General features: G+C 39.5%; 1 protein-coding gene across 1 annotated transcript; it reads right to left on the bottom strand.

The window, feature by feature from the left end:
- Positions 1-8,515: 8,515 nt before the first annotated feature.
- On the bottom strand, positions 8,516-20,888 carry tnfsf15 (TNF superfamily member 15). The gene is made up of 4 exons (XM_002935201.4): positions 20,397-20,888; positions 12,919-12,958; positions 12,042-12,089; positions 8,516-10,655 (listed from the first exon to the last, which is right to left on the bottom strand). Exons 1-4 carry the CDS (start codon positions 20,589-20,591, stop codon positions 10,228-10,230), a joined length of 711 nt encoding a protein of 236 aa, XP_002935247.2. The 5' UTR covers positions 20,592-20,888; the 3' UTR covers positions 8,516-10,227.
- Positions 20,889-23,417: the final 2,529 nt, after the last annotated feature.

Genomic DNA, 23,417 nt, shown 5'->3' with positions numbered 1-23,417 from the left:
TTGGAACACAAGTTGTCATGTTTTTTACCCACAATGCAGCAGTATTTCCCTGTATTTCCAGTGTACTTGCAGCTGTACCACTTTTCTTGCACAGTTTACCAACGTACATGATAATTTGCATCCACATTTGTAAAATTCATACTTTTTTTATTGCAGCAATGTGCATGCAACTGTTTCAGTTCTCATGATGCACATGAAATGCCCTTAACGTATGATTCATTATGTGCATTGTGTGCACTGACACAAGTACCTTTATGAATAAAGTGTGCATACAGTCAGTAAAAGAACTCTTGAATGTGAATAAAATAACATTTACAATAACAAAACAAGTCACAAAGGTTGCACCAGGTTAAGGAACCCAGACCAACAACCAATCGGGTGACAAATAAATGGCACATGCTGATTAGTTGCTACTAGTAACAAGACCTAATCTAAACATTCTGACTTATTACACTATCTGAGATTGGTAACTTCTGTTACACAGCTTGTGTGTATATATACAGTTAGTCTATAAATATAATTATAATAACTTAGTGAATACCAATACATGTTAAATCTCGTTAGAAGGTCACCCCTTTACTTTTAATTCTCTCTCTCTATTTGTCTTGCAGAAATGTTAAAATGAGAAGGTATAATTAAACGTCCCTCTTGTAATGTAATAAAAGGTGCAAAGTTTCCCAGGTTTAGAAACCCAAAGCAACCAATCAAATAGATAGCACGAGTGGACAGATGTTTAGAAAGGAAACCCCAGATTGGTTGCTAGGGTGGGCAAGGACATATTTTCTATAAAGGGCTTGTACCTAGGGAAGCCACTTCGGGGGAAGGCACTCAGGTGCCTTTTTTCTGAAAAAACTTATAGAGGAGCAGTTCAATGTAAAAATTAAACTGGGTGGATAGACTGCACAAAATAAAAAATGTTTTCAATATAGTTAGTTAGGCAAAAATGAAGTCTATTAAAGCTGGAGTGAACCAATGTCTAACATAATAGCCAGAACACTTCTTCCTCCTTTCAGGGTTGGACTGGGCCGCCAGGACACCGGGAAAAATCCCGGTGGGCCCTGGCTCTAGTGGGCCCCGGTGGCCCAGACCCAACTCTTGCCAGCACTCCCCTGCCTGACTGTTCCTCCCCTGACACGTTAAATTTACACGCTCGGGGGAGGACGTCAGGTGGGGGGCCCTGTGAGGAAGGTTAGGGGGGCCCCTGTGAGGGGGGTCAGAAGGGCCCTTGGCGCAGGAGCCCCAGTGGGCCCTTCACCAGTCCGACCCTGCCTCCTTTACAGCTCTCTAAGCTGTTAGCAGTCAGTAGCAAATCAGTGACTTTGGGGGGGGGGGGTCATATGGGACATAACTGTTCAGTTAATTAGCTTTTCAATCTAAACTGCGTTTTTACAAACTAACTGAACAGTTATGTCCCACGTGGCCCCACCAAAAGTTACTGACAAACTAAGAAGTTAGAGAGATGAAAGCAAGAAGTAGAGTTCTGGCTATTATGTTAGACATCTGCTCACTCCAGCCTTTATAGATTACATTTTTGCCTAACTATATTGCATATATTTTTTATTTTGTGCAGGCTATCCATTTTACCCAGTTTACACTGATCTTACTCTTTCTCATCCAATAGGGCATTCATGCACCAATCAGATTGTGGTGAGGGGAGGCATGCCTGGGGGGCGCAGAAGCAGATGGAAATATGGCACTGGACCCGTACTTATTCTTATAATCCTAAAGTAAGTACAATTCTGCTGGCAAATTTTAGGGGGCTGTTATATATAAAGTCACATGCATATCAATACACATTATATTGAAGGGGGTGGTTTTAAGAACACATTTATTTAGAGAAGCTTACCCTAATCTAGTTTAGCAATGACCCTGTGCCCCACCTCTCACAACTCTGGTCATGCCCATTCCCACACCTTGTGTCTCAACCCTTTCTCCTTGTAGATTGTAAGCTCTTTTGGGCAGGGCCCTCTTCACCTCTTGTATCGGTTATTGGTTGCTTTATATGTTACTCTGTATGTCCAATGTATGAAACCCACTTATTGTACAGCGCTGCGGAATATGTTGGCGCTTTATAAATAAATGTTAATAATAATAATAAGAAGAAAATAAACGCCCATTGTGAATTTGCCTCCCTGGAGTACCATTATACTGAGCTTATGTGCAACTATGTGTGATACTATCAAACCTGACTGAATGGAAGGGTGAGTCTGTTGTCCCATTACACAGGTGTGTCTGTAAGTAACCAACAAAGTGCAAAGTTCGACAGGATTTCCTCTGTGTGTGAAGGTGTGTGTAAAGCCTATATATTCCTGGCCAGCAGTGTGCACATAGCAGCATATTTACTGTTAGAAAAGCTGGTGCAGGATATTACTTTGTTTGTCTGCAAAAGACTTTCTCTATCCCAAGTTCTGAAGCTGTATCATAAATCAAACTAGTCACTGTGCTTAACTTCTAAATTAAGGTTGAGATATTTCAAAATATCACAGGAAGCATAGAATTATTAGCCTCTGGATATAACTTGAATGTTATGTTTACATAAAGAAAGAAATATATCATTGTAAGATACTTAACGGGAAAATATACCTCCCCCCATTTTGATATTAGCTGGTTTGTGTAAAAAAAGTGCATAAATACTATCTGGACTTCTAGAAATAAATATACAAGTTCTATAGTTTATACAGATGTTTCCCCTTTTTGGCTACATTGGCTATAGAGCATGTTGTACACTAACACAACAGATGGGCCTTCACTGTGTGGAAGGATCAAGGGAGGAGGGGTAGTGCACCTACAACTCACTTATGCTGTGTTTAGAAATAATAAAGAAAGAATGCCAGAAGGTTCTTGTGGCACTCAAACAGAACTGAATTTGTCCAAGAAAATGATCCCCAGGGTTAGCAATACTCACAATACTGAAGTAAAGCAAATGGATTGGCAGGTTCAAAGGAGCGCAAGCGTAATAATAATGCACCAATGTGGAGAGTAGTGGTTAAGCAATTCTTTATCCTTAGGGTTTCTGCCTTATTGGAATGGATCCCAAACAGTACACATGGATCAGGGAGAAGGCTATACCTGATACCTTTTGTCACTACTGCGGTTCCTTCTCTCAGGCCAGTAAAGGAGACTACCCCCAGCTATCTCTCCTAGTGGGAGCCAGAAAGATGTTCTTGCTAACGAAAGTTAACTATCTGACTTAGTCAGAAAGCTTAGTTAGTCTTGCACTTAGTAATCCTCATTAACAGGGTCCCTGCTCCCTGACTTCACCAAACGTAATGGTCCCTATAGGGCAAGATGCTTTACTGGGGCCTTGTGATCCCAGACTCAGAGGAACATCCACCTGGTTCAACATATGCAGGCCAAAGAGGAAAATCCACCTCCTGCTAAACGTAGTGTACAGGAAGTGGTCAGACCTATGGGCCAATAAAGTACTATATGTAAATAGGAAAAATAGATACATGGGCTTCTGCCCAGTAACAATGGAAATAAGGAAGGTAGGGTTTAAAGCTACCCCCCCCCCCCCCCCACATCCTTTAATGCAGTAGCTTGCATATATGGCGCCTGGCCCTGCCACAAAAAAACCTTAGGAGGGGCCCGGCGTGCATAGAAACCCATACCTGCCCCAGCCTACTTCCTACCCACCTGCTCATTCTTGTCTTACCTGAGAGCCAGCAGAGATTTCTACAACCATAGAGGGAGCAGACTGCCTAAAGAAGAAGTAGGCCCCCCTGTGCCTGAGGGGTCTGCTTCTTCTACGCCACTGCTGTAATGACAACAAAGGTTTTCATTCATCCAGGTCATGGTCAGGCCCAGATTTGTGGCGAGGCCACAAAGGCTCGGGCCTAGGGCGGCAGACTTCTCGGTGCAGGGCGGGGCGCGAATAGGGGGTGGCTTAGGGGCACCCAGATTTGAAATCCGGTGCTGGTCATGGTATATCTAGTATAAGTAAATCTAAAGCAACTGGACTTGTAAAGTAAGTGTGGGTACAGACTATGAACCCCTTTGATAATAACAATGCTGGGAACATTCTGGATCCTATTAATTATTGCAGTTTTTAAAGTGCCAATTCTTTTATTAAACAGTACTAATATATGGTTATTACTCAGCAGTATTTGTGTGTATTTATAAAAATGGGGAGCAGGTGGGGGAATTGCAGGTTCAGGTCCTGATGTTTGGCATGTAGTACGTCCTGCTGACAATGCTTACTCTTTCCCTCTGATACAGGAAAGGTCTGGTTCAGAAGATCCAGCATTTTTATTCCATGTATATTTCAGCAGGAGGCAGTAGATTGCCTAATGCCCTTGCTCTCATTAACCACTTTATATCAAGATTTCCATTTAACACTTTTGGACGCTGGTACTATTCTTGTCCAACCATTCATGGCCCTTTGCTTTTTAATGTGTTTATTATTTTTGCTGACGATACTAAATTGTGCAAAACTATACAGCGTGATGCGTGATGTTGGCATTTTGGTAGAAATATCATAAAAGTGAGTCATGTGCTAAAAAGTAGTGTGTTAAAGGAATCTTTAATTGAGAAGGATTGGGGGATTTTTCTGGATCACAAGCTGTATAACGTAAGCAGCGACTGCAAAATCAAATAAAGTTTGCCTTGCATATAAAAAGGGCATTAAAGTGGACCCGTCACCCAGACATGAAAAGCTGTATAATAAAAGTCCTTTCCAAATTAAACATGAAACCAGGCGGGGCAGACAATTACTTTCCATTCAGCACTCACATTCTCCCTACCTTCTCACCATCTAATTGTGTAGTCAGTGCATGGGCAAGGGCATCAGGTCCCCCATACATAAGATTTTGGGGTGATACAAAGCTTGCCTTAATAACAGTTCCCATAAAATGGCAGCTGCCTGCTGGCTGTGATTGTCCCCAAGGCTGAAGGATATCATTTATATAGTATGTGAAGTTCATTTTCCTTAACAAACACACTAGAAAAGAATTTGGAATTATTTAAAAAATCATTTCTCCAGCAGAGTGTACACCTAGAGCAGAGTTTCTATGGAAACCACCATTGCCATATCTTTACTGGCTGCTAGACTGGAGGGTGCATTTGGTAACCTGAGAAGAACTGAGCATGCTAGGTACCCAAAGTAAATTCAAATTCAAAGTGAATTCCTCAGAGAGGGAGCCGAGTGGATTAGAGGAGGAGAAGAAATCCCAAGTGATTAACCTACAGCAGTGCTGTCCAACTTCTGTTGTACCGAGGGCCGGAATTTTTCCGACCTACGTGGTGGAGGGCCGATAATGGAAGCCAGTTTGACCACTCCCCTTTTTGAAACCACACCCACTTGAAACCACACCTATGTTATCACATGATCATACCCATATTAATGGTTGTAGTACAGCAAAAACCTGCCATACTCTGCCTGCCCTACCCTGTCTGTGTGCCATACTCTGCCTGCCCTACCCTGCCTTTGTGTGTGCCATACTCTGCCTTCCCTACCCTGCCTGTGTGTGCCATACTCTGCCTGCCCTACCCTGCCTGTGTGCCATACTTTCACTGTGTGTGCCATTCTTGGCTGGTTTGTGCCATACTTGGCCTGTGTGTGCCATACTCTGCCTGCCCTACCCTGCCTGTGTGTGCCATACTCTGCCTTCCCTACCCTGCCTGTGTGTGCCATACTCTGCCTTCCCTACCCTGCCTGTGTGTGCCATACTCTGCCTTCCCTACCCTGCCTGTGTGTATGGCACACACAGGCAGCCTACAGTGACACAACGCTGGCACTGCTCCAACAGTCTGCACAATAACTTTATATTAAAAAACTTTTTAATTGCAGTACCACCTCAGTATATGTTGTTTTTGTAGTGTGCAGGGTTTATTTGTGGGTTTCTACTGCTCCTGAGGTGTGAACAGGGGAACAATGGGGGTGATTACAGCCTGAGCCTGAGGTTTGAACACTGCAAGGGGTGAACAATGCAGGGATTAAAAGGTGTGAACAGTACAGGGGATTACATATTTAAACAATACAGCCTGATTACAGCCTGAATCTGAGGTGAGAACCATGCAGGGGGGGGCCAGTTAATCACAGTACTGATACCATTTAAAGCTTACACAAGAGTAAGCCATCAAAGCAGCCAGACAGGTGGGGGGCCACACAGAGGGGGGTCGAGGGCCGCATGCGGCCCGCGGGCCGCCAGTTGGACAGCACTGACCTACAGTATAAACAACATGAGGGGCAGGTATATAAAGATTTCAAAGAGGCTGTTAAATATTTTGTGGGGGGTAAACATGACCTTTAACTTAAAAGGGATGAAAGCATAATTCTGCCCCTTTATAGGTCCCTAGCAATGCATCGCCTTGAGTATGCAGTGTAGTTTTAGGCTCCAGTTCTTAAAGGGCACCTATAATGCCAAAATTGCTTCAGAGGTGCGGGCTAATAGAGCCTGTACTTCAGGTGGGGGAAACAATAGATTTAAAAAAAAACAAAAAAAAACAGTCCCCTTCGGTGCTAGTCTGTCCACTGGTGCTAAGTCCATTGCCAGTAAATATAAACACATGACACTATTTGTTTTATTCACATAAATTTATTTAAGAACTCAAAAACAGTTCTTAATCCAATACATTTTCATTGATTGATAAAATCACAACATACAACTTCATGTGTGAGTAGGCAGTACAATATGCATTGGAGATTTAGCAATGTTTTAATATAAAACACAGTATAAATAAATGCAATACAAATACACATTATGGCCAAAAAAAGAATCCCAAATAAATTTAATGTTAGAATGGAGTATAGCTCCCTGGTACAGTATGGCATTACAGATATGGGATCCATGGGATCCATTCTTGGAAACCAGTTATTCTGAATGCTCTGAATTATGGAAAGGCCATCTCCCATAGAGTCCATTTTAAAAAGAATTCTATTATTTAATTGTTTTTTAGGAAAAAAAAATCTGACAGTTAGTAAATGTCCCCTTAGCGTGTTTTTTCCAAATTCAAACTCGAGTGCTAGCTTAGCTATTAAAAAAAATTGAATATATAAAACTCAATTGAATTAAACCATAAAAAAAAACTTGAATGTACATAATTTGTATCCATCATTTTCAATGGGACTACAAACTCGCAGAAAAACGTGAATTGAAAAACTGCATACATTTTTTCCCTTTGACCTCTACGTGAAGTTTTATATTTCAGTATCTTGGGTTTTGGAAACCATAATTCGAATTTGGGAGTTCTTGAGTAAAAAAAAATCAAATCGAAAAAAAAAATCAAATGTGACTGTTAGTAAATCACCCCCGTAAAGTATGGTGATCCAAATTACGGAGATATCCCTTATCTGGAATACCACAGGTCCCAAGCATTCTGAATAACAGGTCCCCTACCTGTACTGCTACATCGATTGTATTGAAGAAACCTGAACAGTTAAAAAAAAAGAATTAATGACAAATTAGTAGGGATGCACCGAATCCATGTTTCGGTTCGGTATTCGTCCTTTTTCGGCAGGGTTCGGCTTTGCCGAATCCACGGTCCTGGCCGAACCGAATCCTAATTAGCATTTGCTAATTAGGATTTGGAAGGGTTAAATGTCCACATGAACACACGGCGACATTTAGCCCTTCCAGATCCTAGCGCTTGGGATGGATTTGGGGGTTCAGCCATACCCGAAAACTGGGTTTGGTGCAACCCTACAAATTAGCAGCCCCAGCTATACACTGAAAAGATTTTATGATTTTTTCTTTTTGTTATTTGCTTGAAAATAAAATTAGAACTGATTTTCACAATTTAAGAGATAATGTAAGAAAATGCATTATAGGCAACAGGTCTAGTAACTCCAATGATGGTCCAGTAACAACCAATGATGTTTGTTTTTACCAGGTGACCCAAAAATAATACCAGCTAGTTTATTGCTCTCAGTTACTAGACAAACTGTTGGATTATATTACCCCAATTCTATAATTGCTGTATTTTACTTCCAACTATTTTTTTGCTTTCAAAAATCTCATTTGCTCATAGGGGCACATTTACTAAAACTCTGGGTTTTTTTTATTATTAAAATTCAAGTAAACTTGAGTCCACAAATGTTTTACATTTACTGAAAAGTCTGAACTAAGAAAGTCTGCACGAGAAAAATTGCAAAGATCCTGAATTTGTTGCATGAAAACTTTTTCAAATTGTTGCACAAAAAAACCAGTGTCAGAACCACTATAAAGTTTTGAAGCAAAAGAAGGAGCTTTCATAAAAAGGGATAAAAGTCATTGACTTCTCTATGATCTTGGCAACTTTTAGCTGGCAAATTGTCGGATTTGAAATTTTTAGCGGTGTCGTTGCATAGTACAGGTATGGGATCCCCAGAAAGCTCTAAATTACGGAAAGGCCGTCTCCCATAGACTCCATTTTCATTAAATAATTCAGAATTTTACAACTGATTTCCTTTTTCTCTGTAATAATAAAACAGTACATTGTAATTGATCCCAACTAAGATATAAATAATCCTTACTGGGGGCAGAACAGTCCTTTTGGGTTTAATTCATGTTTTATTGATTTTTAGCAGACTTAAGGTATGGAGATCCGAATTACGCAAAGACCACTTATCCAGAATACCCCTGGTCCCAAACATTCTGGATAAGGGGTCCTTTACCTGTAACTATCTAAAAAGCCACAACTTTTTCTTTTGAGTGACTTTTAGCGCTAAAAATCGGAAATTGTTACTAAATGGCCCCCATAGTCTCATTTGTAGCATTTACAATCAAATGCAGAAATACATTTTTGCAAAAGAATCCACTTTAAAACAAGTGCCCTATAACTAATTACAAAAAAAAGAATCCCACATAGTAGTATTTAGTGATAGGGTCCAACTAGCCTCTGAGACTGTAACAGCTAGCCAATAGCTTTACATGCTGAGACTGAGTCTGGATGTTGCAAATCATGATACTGAAAAGAACAGGTCACATTGAAATAAATCTTTATGTATATAAAAGTGGAGGTATGACCTCCCCGACAATTCCACGGTGTTATTACAGGGCAAAGCATTGCGGCAGTGTACAGGCAAAAGTTGTGGAAAATGTGGTAATGGGAGCTGTTTTCTGCCTGATGGCAATGGAGGTTAAAAGTCCATATGCCATAAATGTGGAAGGAAATTGTAACATCTGATGGAGCGTAAGGATGAAAAACAAAATAGGCTAAAATTTGATTTAGAACTGAGAGGGGCCAAGTAAAAGAATAAATAAAAGTTAGGTAAATGGCACAGATAAAAGAAGAAGGTAAAAGGCATTAAAAAAAAGAGAGAGACAAAAGAGAAAGTCAGAAGAGTGGGAGTTTGACAAAGGAAAAAAAGCAGATTGAGTAGGCATGGAGTTGGACACAAAGATAAGGAACATGCGGGGAAGCAAGATGGGTTTTGGGGAGGTAAAAAGAGGAAAATATTTTGTCAAGAGTCTTGCTTTGGGTTCACTGGCATCCCAGATAGCTGGATAAAGACAAAGATTAAGAAAGATATACAAAGGGCCATCACACTTGATGCAAATGTATGGCCACTTTCCAAAATGGGCTCTCCATAGACATCAACAGAAATGTACTCAGTAGTGTGTTCTAACTCGTGGCATGTAAAGCTACAGTATAGGCTAGCTGTTACTCAAATGGATAAGTACATACTTCCAGAACAGCACCATATAATTAAGTTAGTGAAAAACATGTTTCAGACTGTTTCTCTTTTGTAGTAGTATGGCAAGCATAACATAACCATTGTTATTGTAATTGCACTTATGTGACTTCATTGTAACTGAATCTGGATGTTGTGAATCATGACATTGAAAAAATAGGTCACCAACAAGGGGAAGTCCCTAAATAACTCTGTATATATGAATTACTTTTATAGCACCAGCTTCTATGGTGCTACTCATGGCCACATAGGTAACAGGTATAAATGCACTTGTACTTTGCACTCTGATACAGTGTACAGCATAAACATGTGACCCTGGGGCAGCAGTGGATGGTGGGAAACCAAGAAGATAATAAAGCAATTCAGCATACATAAATATCTTAGTGCATAAGGGCTCTGGCACACGGGGAGATTAGTCGCCCACGAACAGGGAGTTTTGTCGCGGGCGAATAATCTCCCCATGTGCCAGAGCCCTAAGGCTGCTGGCAGTAGGAAGAGGTGTTAGTTCCCCAAAAGGAACAAAACAAAAATAGAGAATATTCTCTTATTTACAAAATCAAAAGGACTAAGATTTTGCACATTCATTAATCACGGTGAACCAGTACTGTCCTTGGTCACAACATAAAAGCACCAAAGAAAGTCTTGTGCTCAACGGTTACATCAACCAATTGTATATCACTGACTTCCACAATTAGCTGGTCTTTTGCTTCCAGAAGTAGTAATGCTCCCAAATAAATGGGTCTGTAGCCTTCACTTTCATTTTCATTCACATTCTTGGCTCCACTAATAAGTTTCTCAGGTTCAGGATACTTGGATGTTATCTTTTTGACGGTCAGTGACACATGTTCGGTTTTACTCTTTTTCCCTGCAGTGTATGTGGGCAAGCGGAAAGTCACTTGAGAATAGACAAAGTAGTACCCTGTTTTAGGAATCTCAAGACCTTCATTTGTGTAATTCATTCCATTATTGGTGAAGGCCAGACCATTGCTGTTCTCCCACTGTAGAGCTTGGTCTTTTGAAACATAGCTATATTGCTTTTTACCTAAAAATATAAAATGGTGTTAACATTCATCTGTAAATGCTTCATATGTATCTTTACTGCACAGCCTATGAATCAAATAGAGGTTTCCCACAGCCACAGCTTTGGTTTTTGATAGCCGAGTCTGGGCTTTTTATGTTGGTGAGACTTCTTATGGACTTAGAATCTCTCTCTATTAATGTCCCTAGTCTCCAACACAAATATTGTCATGTTTAAAAAGTGAATAATGTACCCCCTATTGTAAAAAACAGGTTATTATATGAGACAGAGGAATTCCATGACCATATAAAAACACAAGACTGAAGCCTGAGTGCTTTCATACAGGACATCCTCATGTTTTACATCAGGGAGTACATGATTAACAATAAGAAACACTACCCAAGTTACAGTGAGTCATGTGACAGAAATTGCATCACAAAACACTGGTTATAATGGGTATCACCAAGCACCGTTTAGAAAGATATAACTAACATGATAGGCTCTTTGGTTAGGAGAAACATGAGAACATCAGATAGAGAGGATAACGGTATCAAGTTTTTTTTTTTATTGAAAAATACACAAGTATCTGGAAAATACCACTGCTGCCTGAATTATGTTCTATCTACTTCCATACTTGATAAATTGTGCCAGAAAAGAGGCCTCCAAAGTTTACATTGACATTAATAAGGTCTGATCTGGCCTATGTCTGTTCTATTGCTTCTTGACTAGTTCCACATTCTGTACAGTGGACCATCAGCTTCTACTCCCTATAGGTATCTGTCTGGCCCCAATGCCTTCCAACTATGGTGTATTTTATACTGTAGTTATACCATTGTATGTGTGATATAACTTCACGCTATCAGATAACTAAAACATTCTCAACAGTCCCCTGAATGATTGTTTTGCTTTTTTTTTTGTTTACATGACCAACTAAGCTTACATTTATAAACTCCCATAAGCTCCCTTAAGGCAGTATGGCTATGTTCACTTTTCAAGAATCCTGCAGAAAGTGCAGCAGAAATGTTTCTTTATATAAAGAGCAAGTTGCAAATAGCTATTGGTTACAGGTTTAAAATAAGAAGCAACGACCTATACTAGTACTGGACGGCATTTTAGCAAGAAATATATAAAAGATCAAGATAAAATGCTCCTGTTTCAATGAGATGGTTCCAGAACAATTATGCCATGTTGATTCTTCCAATCAAATTCTAACTCTTAGATTTAGTGGAAAGTCTTCTTCATCTAAGTTATTACCTTCTATCTCTTTGCTTATCTCTAAATATTTTTTAAATCTATCCAGTTAACCACCAGTTCTCCTGTCTGGAAACATCTTCTTACTCATGTCTACTAATGCCACTGGATCTGCTCCTTAGGTAATACAATTTAAAATCAAATATTCTTTGTTGGTACCTGTCAGATGAGCCCGGGGTTTTGCCATATAAATATTTGAATCCACGTCTGAAATATATTAAGAAAAAACATAAATATAATTCATTTGACCTGAAGCTTATACATCGAAACATTTCAGTAGCTTCAATGGATATGTTATTTATGCTGATATTAGCCTATAATGCAGCTGGACTAGCCCCAGAGCTATCTTTAGGGAAAACCAGTGCAATGTGGTAGACAGGAACTGTAGGTAGGGAAGGGAAAGTGTCAGAAAGTTTATTCCATCACAATGAAAGGTCCCTGATATTCCCCCTGGCGAAATGATTGTGCATTGATGGTTTGTACTAATTGGTGCAAGAATTATGAACACAAAGTAGTTATATAGAAAGCCATCATTCTTCAATCTTAAAGGGACAGTAACACCAAAAAATTAAAGTGTATAAAAGTTATTACTATATAATGTAATGCTGCCCTGCACTGGTACAACTGGTGTGTTTTCCTTAGAAAGACTACTATAGTTTATATAAATAAAGCTTCTGTGTAGCCACGGGGGCAGCCATTTACAAGGGAAAAGGCACAGGTTACTTAGCAGATAACAGATAAAACCCCATTATATTCTACAAAGCTTATCTGTTATCTGCTATGTGCCTGTGCCTTTTCTCCTTTTTCCCAGCTTCAATGGCTGCCCCCGTGTTGACATAGCAGCTCATTTATATAAACTATAGTAGCATTTCTGTTGCAAACACACCAGTTTACCAGCGCAGGGCAACTGTACATTATATTTTAATTACTTTAAAACACTTTCATTTTTTGGTGTTACTGTTCCTTTAAAGTAAAATATTATACCACCAAAAGTACAAAGAGGCATTCCTTAATGTAAAAAAAAGTGTGTTTTTACCTTTGTTTATCTGTGGATGACATTTAATTTTATCTGTAACCTATAAAAAAAAGACAAAACTGTGTACATTAATTAATTCACAATCCGTGATCAATACATAAAGACAAGATGGTGTGTCAGAGATACTGTATAAGGGACATCAAAATAAAACTCAACTTTTATTTCATAATTAGTAGAATAGGATAACAGATTAAGGATTGCATCAGAGTAGAATTCCACAGTAGATCCTTGGTTTTTACCATTATTAATTGATATGTATAGAAAAAGAAAATGCAATGTACAAAACCATTTATCTGTAATAGACGGCATTCATTTTATTTGGCAGGTATGGTAAAATAAGCAAACAGCACAGGTATTGCTTACTAAGAAAATCATAATGGTACTATTAATGATCTTAGTATTGGTTTGTCAGGAAAAAACCACAACAGTTAATTATTTTTTCCCTACATATCATAAATAATTGTGCCTTGCCAGAGTACGGCCTCATGAACAAGTGCCAGCTTAGACACTTACTGGCAAATGCATTAGTGTTTCCTGAGCACCTAAAGGATAATTAAAAAGGACAAAATGGTAGCACCTAAACAAGAAAAATAGAGGAGGAAAAATGGGCTCTGAAACAAACTATAAATGTGTTAAATGGGGAAGAGGAAACTATATGGAGAAAGGGGCTTTTGGGGTAATGAATTTCATAATGGCATAAGAGCAGAAAGCTTAGTAAAAACAGTTAAAACTCAGGGAGTAAGAGGTAAGGAATATAGAGGTTATTAATGTCATGAAAATTATGTTATAAATGCATTTTTTTATTGGACAAACAGGAAAAACATCCTTGCTTTGTTAGTTAAATATGTCTATAATTTATTATTTCTTTAGATCATTTTTTCTACAGGATAAATTCTTCAGTAAGAAGCTCCCCTCAGGGTTGGACTGGGGTGTGCAGGGCCCATGGGCTCCCACTGCCCGGCCAACCCCCTTCACCCCGTGCAAATGTACAATATACTTACCTTTGGCACAATGTTGGGAGGGAGATCAGAGTGGGAGCGCTGGTGAGGATCGGGGGTCAAGAGAGACGGGGCCCGCTGGGTTTTATCCTGGTGCAGGATAGTGTGGGTACTAATTACTGGAGGAGGTAAGGGTGTGCTGGTGGAACTTTCTGACCCTGGCTTTTCTACTTGTGTGTACCTATTTATTGTCATGTGTCTAAAGTAATTCAACAGTTTCCCTTCAGTTCTGAACCAACAAAATGAAATATTTTCCAACATTCCTGTTGCTTTATTGGATGGTGTCTTTCAGTCCAGCATGGCCCAATGCTCTTCTGCAAGGTTAAGAGAGCTATTGCTGGAGCCGTGTACCCCTGTTTCAGCATTAGTTCAGTGAATAGGGCTTATGCAGAGACTACTTAAGTCCCACCCCCTCCCCTTTCCCTAGCTGCAGCTTTTTAGGCTGTCAGATAAGGAGCAGCTCATTATAGAGAGAGGCTATGATTTATTTTCCATTCTACTTGTATAAGCAAAAATGAACACATATGAGGTCAATTATGATATTTTTAGAAACTTCAGCTATGGTATGGTAAAAAGCAATCTTGTCCAAAGTTTCTGGCAATAGAAGGGCTAAGACAGGAGAAGATGGAGAAGAAGGTGAGGCTGCTGAGTGAGGTAATTAACTGCATTTGGCTTTTTTCTTTGTGGACTTCCCTCTAATCTATTTATACTTTTTTCATAGCTAGAAAAATGGCAGTTATGATGCTAACCTGTGTACTAAGGGGGCTGTAGCTTCCTAGTGAGAACTGACCCTCGGTGAGAAATTGCAGCTAAATCTGCCTGCTTTTCTCAGGTACAGTCAGAAATGTCACTTTACACTTTACTATACACAATTCTCACAAATGAAGAATTCAGAATGTTATAAGCATATGTACAGATGATGATAATGACGTGCCAAGCATCTCCAGGGAAAGTCCGGGTGGCAACACATGGGAATTCCCCTGGCTGCTTCTTATTGTTATTGTCAGTAGGTAGTGCTTACAATAGCACATTTTTCACAATTATCACTCTGAACCACAGACTTTTTGGGTGGATAATTATATGTGTTTTCCATTCCATACAGGTATAATGAGAAATCTGCAGCAATTACAATACATTTTTCGGCTGCCAGCATTCCAAGTCAAGTCACTCCTGTGTGCTATTCTTTTACTAGAATGGGTACAAATGTACTTTGATTCTCTCTCATGTTGCTGCAGTGATTGATTTTTCCACTGACACTGAATCAGATATCTGCTTTCATTTGTCTAACTGCACTCTACTGTGCATATGAAAACTATACTCTTATTCACTGGTATGGTCTCAATTCATCGCAGTCTGTAGCCCACATCTACCATCAAATAAACGTATAGATACAACAGACAAACAAAACAATACAAAAATATTAATGGCCACTGTGTAGCAATTCTAGAAATGCACATCGCTGCCAAAACACCACTCCCTGATAACATTAAATCTTAACCGAGATCTGCCCAGGCATTGCCCTTTTTGTACTGTGATGCCAGCCACATTCCAGCAAGCTTCATTTCCTGACTGTACTGAAATAAATTACCTTCCTGAGCAAGAGTATCTCACACTTAACACTTGACACAAATTGAATTACATTACATTAAAGGAGAAGGAAAGTTATAAATTATAAAATATTAGGCACCCCCAGTGGTTATAACCACTTACCTGACAAGGGGTACTGCGGCGTGAAAACCGAGTCGCAATTTCTGATTAAGCGCATACAAGTAAGGAAACATGGCCATCTGCACCAGAAGCTCTCTCAGTGTAGGCGGCATAGGGGAATTTTTCCAAAAAGTAGTATTGTTTCCATAACTAGAGCACAAGTGCTATTAGCCCACATCTCCAGTGGGGGAAACTATTTGCCCTTTAAAAAGTAGACAAAAGGGGCAGACAAAGAAGATCACATTCTGGTGCCATAACAGAAGTACCTCGGGCCTGGGGTATCAGGAAAGCTCCTATAATCACTGGGGAGGTGGCTAACACTTGTCACCCCCCTCTGAGTCTAACTTTTCTTCTCCTTTAAAGGTATGTTGTAAATCTGCTCAAAATGCCCATTGCTAAGTATAGGTATGGGATCCCTTACCCGGACACCCATTATCCAGAAAGCTCCAAATTACGGAAAGCCTATCTACCATAGACTCCATTTTAATCAAATAATACAGAATTTTAAAAATGATTACCTTTTTCTCTGTAATAATAAAACAGTACCTTGTACTTGATCCCAACTAAGATATAATTACCCCTTATTGGGGGCAGAACAGCCCTATTGGGTTTATTTAATGGTTAAATGATTCCTTTTTATCTGTAATAATAAAACAGTACCTGTACTTGATCCCAACTAAGATATAATTACCCCTTATTGGGGGCAGAACAGCCCTATTGGGTTTATTTAATGGTTAAATGATTCCTTTTTCTCTGTAATAATAAAACAGTACCTGTACTTGATCCCAACTAAGATATAATTACCCCTTATTGGGGGCAGAACAGCCCTATTGGGTTTATTTAATGGTTAAATGATTCCCTTTTCTCTGTAATAATAAAACAGTACCTGTACTTGATCCCAACTAAGATATAATTACCCCTTATTGGGGGCAGAACAGCCCTATTGGGTTTATTTAATGGTTAAATGATTCCCTTTTCTCTGTAATAATAAAACAGTACCTTTACTTGATCCCAACTAAGATATAATTACCCCTTATTGGGGGCAGAACAGCCCTATTGGGTTTATTTAATGGTTAAATGATTCCCTTTTCTCTGTAATAATAAAACAGTACCTTTACTTGATCCCAAATAAGATATAATTACCCCTTATTGGGGGCAGAACAGCCCTATTGGGTTTATTTAATGGTTAAATGATTCCCTTTTCTCTGTAATAATAAAACAGTACCTTGTACTTGATCCCAACTAAGATATAATTACCCCTTATTGGGGGCAGAACAGCCCTATTGGGTTTATTTAATGGTTAAATGATTCCCTTTTCTCTGTAATAATAAAACAGGACATTGTAATTGATCTCAACTAAGATATAATTACCCCTTATTGGAGGAAAAACAATCCTATTGGGTTTAACTAATGTTTTTTGATTTTTTAATAGACTTAAGGTATGGAAATCCAGATAATGGAAAGACCCCTTATCCGGAATACCCTTTTTATTTGCAAGAGATGGGCCCCTCCTATTACCCACCAACAATTTTAAGGTGGGAAGTACTTTTAGCCAGTTGTTTAATAGATAAATATATTTGTTCTAATGTTGAAGTATAGTGTGTTTAAATGAGACATTATATAGTCTTATATAGTCTTGAAAAAGTCGCACAAAAAATTAACTTTTGCGAATTGTCTGTGAAAATCTCGACTTTAGCGAATTGTTGTTGTGAAAATTCGAAAAAGTTGTGATTTTCAGACAAAACACTGTGAAATATCTAAAGACTTTTCCATTGACTTCTACATGAACTCGGCACGTTTAACCTAATTTTTAGCCGTCTAAATGCATAGTAAATCCTGCGTTTTCTTCCTTTCTTTTCTTTCTGACTTTTTCAAAAAAAATTTGAATCTAGTTTAAAATTAAAAATCGATGATTAGTAAATGAGCTGCCAAAAGTCAGTCAGGTCTAAAGGTTATAGCATTGTCTGATGGTTTCAGTTTCATCTAGTAATTAATAAAAGGTCAAAGCGGGTTCAGACTTCTGAAAAATATGCCTCAGTCTAATTTAGAGTTTAGGTATGGGACCTGTTATCCAGAATGCTCAGGACCTGGGGTTTTCTGGATAAGGGATCTTTCCGTAATTTGGATCTCCATAACTGAAGGCTGCTAAAAGTCATTTAAATATTAAATAAACCCAATAGGCTTGTTTTGCCTCCAATAAGGATTAATTGTATCTTAGTTGGGATCAAGTACAGGTACTGTTTTATTATTAATAAGAAAAAAGGAAATCATTTTTAAAAATTTGAATTATTTGCTTATAATGGAGTCTATGGGAGATGGCCTTTTCGAAATTCGGAACTTTCTGGATAACGGGTTTCCGGATAAGGGATCCCATGCCTGTACAAGTGTTTGCTATAGATGTCATGAAGATGCTGAAGAGAAAGCAGAACTATTTACAATGGAAGAAACGCGTTGTTCTCAATAAGTTCACCTCAAAAAAGCCCCATGTGCCATTAGCCTTAAAGTAGCATAAAGATTGAAGATATACCCAGTGTGGGTCATTATCATCCTCATGACATGGGATCAGTTTACATGTACAACCACAGAACATTTCTTACTCCACTCAGCACTCACTTGGCCTCTGTGCTTAATAAAAAAAGGCTATTGGCTTGTTCCAGCTCTCACAGTAAGATACAGGCGCTTAGCACAATGCCAATACAGTAAAAGGCCAGAGAGCTCTTTGTCCTACATACGTTACAGAAAGGACTTTGGCTCTGAGAAAAAAAAAACCCAGACAAACTTGGCTAGACATTTATTAACACCCAAAGAAGAAGAAGGCAGCCAGACAAGAGAGTTTGCTGGTTAGGAGTACCTAAGATTTCCCTACTAAAACAGGGGGTCTGTGTTAGCCATGTATGTTGTTCATTTGGGACAAGGTACACTGACATATTCTATTTATTTTCCGTTATTCATTTTCTGCTACTGTTAATTTACACTGTAATTGAATGTGTGTCTGGTTGGTAGAGACTAATAACCCTAGCAACCAGCAGCAGTCTGTAAATCAAAGAATTAACTTAAATGACCCCCAAAAAACCAAATGGAAACAGTTGCAGAATAGGAAAAATAAAATTCATAGCACATAAAACATAAAAAAATGAAGACCAAGTCAAAGGTTGCTTAGATGTGTTTTTCTATGACATACTGAATGTTAAATTCAACCGTAAACTTTCCTTTCAAGTCACTCTACTATGAATCAGTGTTCCCCTAAGCTGTGACATTTGCACACTAAAGGGCTAAAATAGGGCAGTTACCCATAGCAACCAGGCAATTATTATTTTATTAGCAGCCTGCCACTAGTAAGGGCAATGGCACATAGTGAGATCTGTCACCTGCCCATTGCCCAACTTTTTGGTTGCTACTAGTAAAACATATTGCTCGGGGGCATCTAGCTTAATAGTAGGAAATTGCCTTTTATGCATTTTCCCACAGTTAAACTGGATTGTCGTGAGTAATATGTTTTACTGCGGCAATTTAAATATTGGGCAATGGGATAACATTTTCAGACTTGACACCCACGGTGGCACAGAAGTGGCTTAAACTCACCTTGCGTGCTGTGTATTGTTTTAAGAACACAAACCATGGAGTCAGAACAGGCTCCGTTCCAGGTCACAGCACCTGTGTCACCGCCTCCTTGCACCCTTGGGAGTCACATTTTTCTGTGCACTTTATTTCCCTGAATAAAATAACTTGGCGTTTATTCTGCAGGGCTATGTACTATAGTTTATAATGAATATGTTTGTCTTGGCATCAGTCCACCAAGGCTTTTTGGTTTTTAGTTCTGCTAAATAGTTAGAATAGTTACAGGCGCTTAGGGGTTTGGCACACTTCCACAGAGCTCAGTACTTTAAATCACTTTGCTTTAAAAAAAACTTCAAATTTCTGTACTTTTCTGCCAACCTTTAAATTCTTGTCTCATATCTACTAAAAATGAACAAGGTTGGAACTGCCATGAGTGAAGGGAACATGCTTAATGCTGAAAAAATGCTGCCAGTACACCTGCCAGAACAGGAGCACAGCTGCCGAGCATGCTGGGTAAATCACTGGGATACCAACGCTGTAGGAACAAAAATACCAATCTTCCTATCTACTTATCTTTTATCCCTATTAATAACATTAGTATCAACTTTCATTGGTACAGGTATGGGATCCCTTATCCGGAAACCTGATAACCACAATGCTCCAAATTACGGAAAGCCCGTCTCCCATAGACTCCATTTTAATCAAATAATTCAGATTTTTAAAATTGATTTCCTTTTTCTCTGTAATAATAAAACAGTACCTTGTATTTGATCCCAACTAAGATATAATTAATCCTTACTGGATGCAAATTAATCCTATTGGGTTTAATTAATGTTTTATTGATTTCTTAGTAGACTTAAGGTATGAAGATCCAAATTACAGAAAGACCCCTTATCTGGAATAGCCTTGGTCCTGAGCATTCTGGATAACAGGTCCTATACCTGTACCATTAAGACACTGGGCCGGTGGTCAATGCTTCAATCCTAGCAAAGCCTCGAGCATGCCATGCAGTAAAATGCCAACAGAATACCCACACTAACAAAGGCACATACATTCTGAAAACCAAAGAGATTTGAGAAAATCAATGACTGAAGGAGTTAATCTATATATTCATAATATTATATATATATATATATATATATATATATATCAGACAAGCTAAACTGGATAGACCCGTTTGCTTTTTACCTCCTCCTATATTCATTCAAGATTTACCTGATAGATTTCCTTTAGTTCTTTGTACAGCATGAACCCTTGAACCATCAGATAAATTAGAAAGCCTGCCAGGATGCAGAGTCCCAAGACACAGCAGGTAACAACCGACTTCAGTCGCTTGAGGCTTTTGCCCTGCATAGCATGAATCACTGGAACATGATTCTCTTCCTGTAGCATGTCCATTCTCACATCCATATCCCTCTTACAATATTACTGACAGCCTGCTCCAGTCCCGGAAAAATATAGGCCTCCCTGAACATGTTTCTTCCACGCTGATCCATGAATAAATAACTACTCTCCTATAGTACCCTCCCTCTTTCAATGTCCATTGCTCCCACCCTCACAAGGGAGTGTTTTGCCTACAGCCGATACCAGAACTTTTAAACAAGACATATTTTGCATGCTCTGCCTGCTGTGGGGCTGCAACTTCACAGGAAAGTCCCTGTAGGTGGCTCTAGGATCATGAAGTTTCTGCAGGCTGAGTATAGCAGCAAGGCTGATTTGGAATGTAGCATCCAAACTGGCAGAGAAGGAAACGGAATAAAGTTAGAAAGGGAAATGATAAAAATAAAACTCATTCCAAGGCAGTTTTGTTTCGTTGTAAGTGATGAAATCTAGATTTAACTATTTCGTCTAGAGTATATTTGTTTTTAAAATAGACCAAACAAGAGTTACTGGTGTGTCAAGTATATAAATACCAAGGGGAATTTATTCTTAGTTCACAATTTTAAAACAAAGATATGTTTCCCCAAGAAATGTGGCACATGTGGTGCCAATACGGATGCCACCTGGTATTTCAAGGGGGGGGGGGTAATGTAATAAAAGATTTGGAATGTTTGCAATGTGCAAACCAAGGGGCACATTTACTAATCCACGAACGTCCGAATGCGTTTTTTTCGTAATGATCGGTATTTTGCGATTTTTCCGGAAATTGTCGGGACTTTTTCGTAGCCATTACGACTTTTTTGCAAAATGTCGCAACTTTTTCGTAGCCTTCGCGCCAAGTACGAAAGTTTCGGATTCATTCAAGCTTCAGTATCGTGACTTTCCTTGGGCCAGGTTGGAGCTGCAGAGTGCCATTGAGTCCTATGGGAGGCTTCCAAAATCATGCTAAGTCTGAAAGTTTTGCCCGCAGTTTACGAGCGCTCAATACGAAAAAGTCGCAACAAGATACAAGCAAATCGTAACGGCTACGAAAAATTTGCGACAATTCGCGCAAGTCGTAATGGTTACGAAAAAGTCGCGACAATTTACAAAAAAGTCGTAACGGCTACGAAAAAAATCGCAAAAAATACGAAAAAGTCACAAAATGTTCGTTTTCCAATCGGAATTTTTCCCATTCGGATTCGTGGGTTAGTAAATCAGCCCCCAAGTTTCCAAGCTTTCTAGAAACTGTTTAGCGGCCACTTCCAACAGTGGGAAAAAAGCTTGAGAATGTTATCGTTTGCGCCAGTGCGCAGTGTATGTAATAAAACTTCTTAATGGAAAAGTTATGTTTGCTCCTAGAGATTACGCCACCTTCAAGTGTGGCTTAAAAGTACGCAATGGCCAGTTAAAAATTTGCAGTGCAATAACTGTTTAATCAAGAATATTACATTGCAAATTTACATTTTTATTCTTATTTGTTCAAATCTTTTTTTAAATTTTTCATTTCTTTATGACTTTATTACACTGCCCCATAACTATTTTTTTTTAGTTTTGCTTAAGTTAAGTGAAGAATAAGCAGCTTGTAAGCAGGGCTGGATTTTAAATATGTGCTCCGCTAGGCTTCACTGCCCCTCGCACCCCAGCACTCGCTCCCCCCTTCCCCAATAGGCACTCGCACCCCCCACCTCCGGTGCTCGCGACACCCCCTTGCCAGTTGGCTGCACTGGGGCCTGGACAGGCGGGAGATTTAAATAGCTGTCAAAGTCTCCCATCCAGTCCCCAATGTGCAGCATGCTGCCCCCCTGATCTCTGCTGCCCTACCCGTGGGCCTTTGTTGCCTACCCACAAATCCAGGCCTCCTAGTATGTGCTAGCTCCAGTATTTTCCAAGCTAATAGTGAATATGGATGCCAGCAGAGTGTTATGTAGTTAGTGTTACTAACTTGCAGTATGCAGCCCAAAGCACAGTCCTGATTGTTTGCTGTAGTGGTTATTGCTCTATTATAAGTCAGACCTAGAGACCAGACAGGGGTAACCAACACTGTATTCATGCAATTAAATTTGCAAATAATTGACAATTTTTAATGAATGCTGCTTGGAATTAACATACTGTAAACAGTAACATAGTAAGTTAGGTTGAAAAAAGACACATCCATCAAGATCAACCTTAATGTTTATATACAGTAAAACTGGCCTAACTGCTAGTTGGCAAACCCATCTGAAGCCTATCTAATTTGCCGCAGAGGGGAAAAAATTCCTTCCTGACTCCAAGATGGCAATCGGACCAGTCCCTGGACGAAGAGCTATCTTCCATAACCCTGTATTCCCTCACTTGTACTGAGAGCTATCTCCCATACCCCTGTATTCCCTCACTTGTACTGAGAGCTATCCCCCCTACCCCTGTATTCCCTCACTTGTACTGAGAGCTATCTCCCATACCCCTGTATTCCCTCACTTGTACTGAGAGCTATCCCCCCTACCCCTGTATTCCCTTACTTGTACTGAGAGCTATCTCCCATAACCCTGTATTCCCTCACTTGTACTGAGAGCTATCTCCCCTACCCCTGTATTCCCTCACTTGTACTGAGAGCTATCCCCCCTACCCCTGTATTCCCTTACTTGTACTGAGAGCTATCTCCCATAACCCTGTATTCCCTCACTTGTACTGAGAGCTATCTCCCCATACCCCTGTATTCCCTCACTTGTACTGAGAGCTATCTCCCCTACCCCTGTATTCCCTCACTTGTACTGAGAGCTATCTCCCATACCCCTGTATTCCCTCACTTGTACTGAGAGCTATCTCCCATACCCCTGTATTCCCTCACTTGTACTGAGAGCTATCTCCCCTACCCCTGTATTCCCTCACTTGTACTGA

This window comes from Xenopus tropicalis, chromosome 8 (genome assembly GCF_000004195.4).
Source record: "Xenopus tropicalis strain Nigerian chromosome 8, UCB_Xtro_10.0, whole genome shotgun sequence".
NCBI lineage: Eukaryota > Metazoa > Chordata > Amphibia > Anura > Pipidae > Xenopus > Xenopus tropicalis.
Note: the sequence above shows the minus strand (reverse complement) of the source record. Positions and strands in the feature narration are given on the sequence as shown.

Excerpts from the sequence above, each read along its gene's own strand:
- tnfsf15 (XM_002935201.4), bottom strand. The coding sequence starts at position 20,591 with ATGGATGTGAGAATGGACATGCTACAGGAAGAGAATCATGTTCCAGTG. Across the intron at positions 12,959-20,396 it reads AACTAAAGGAAATCTATCAG|GTTACAGATAAAATTAAATG; the intron begins GTAAATCTTGAA and ends TTTTTTTTATAG. Across the intron at positions 10,656-12,041 it reads ACCCCGGGCTCATCTGACAG|GTAAAAAGCAATATAGCTAT; the intron begins GTACCAACAAAG and ends TTATATTTTTAG.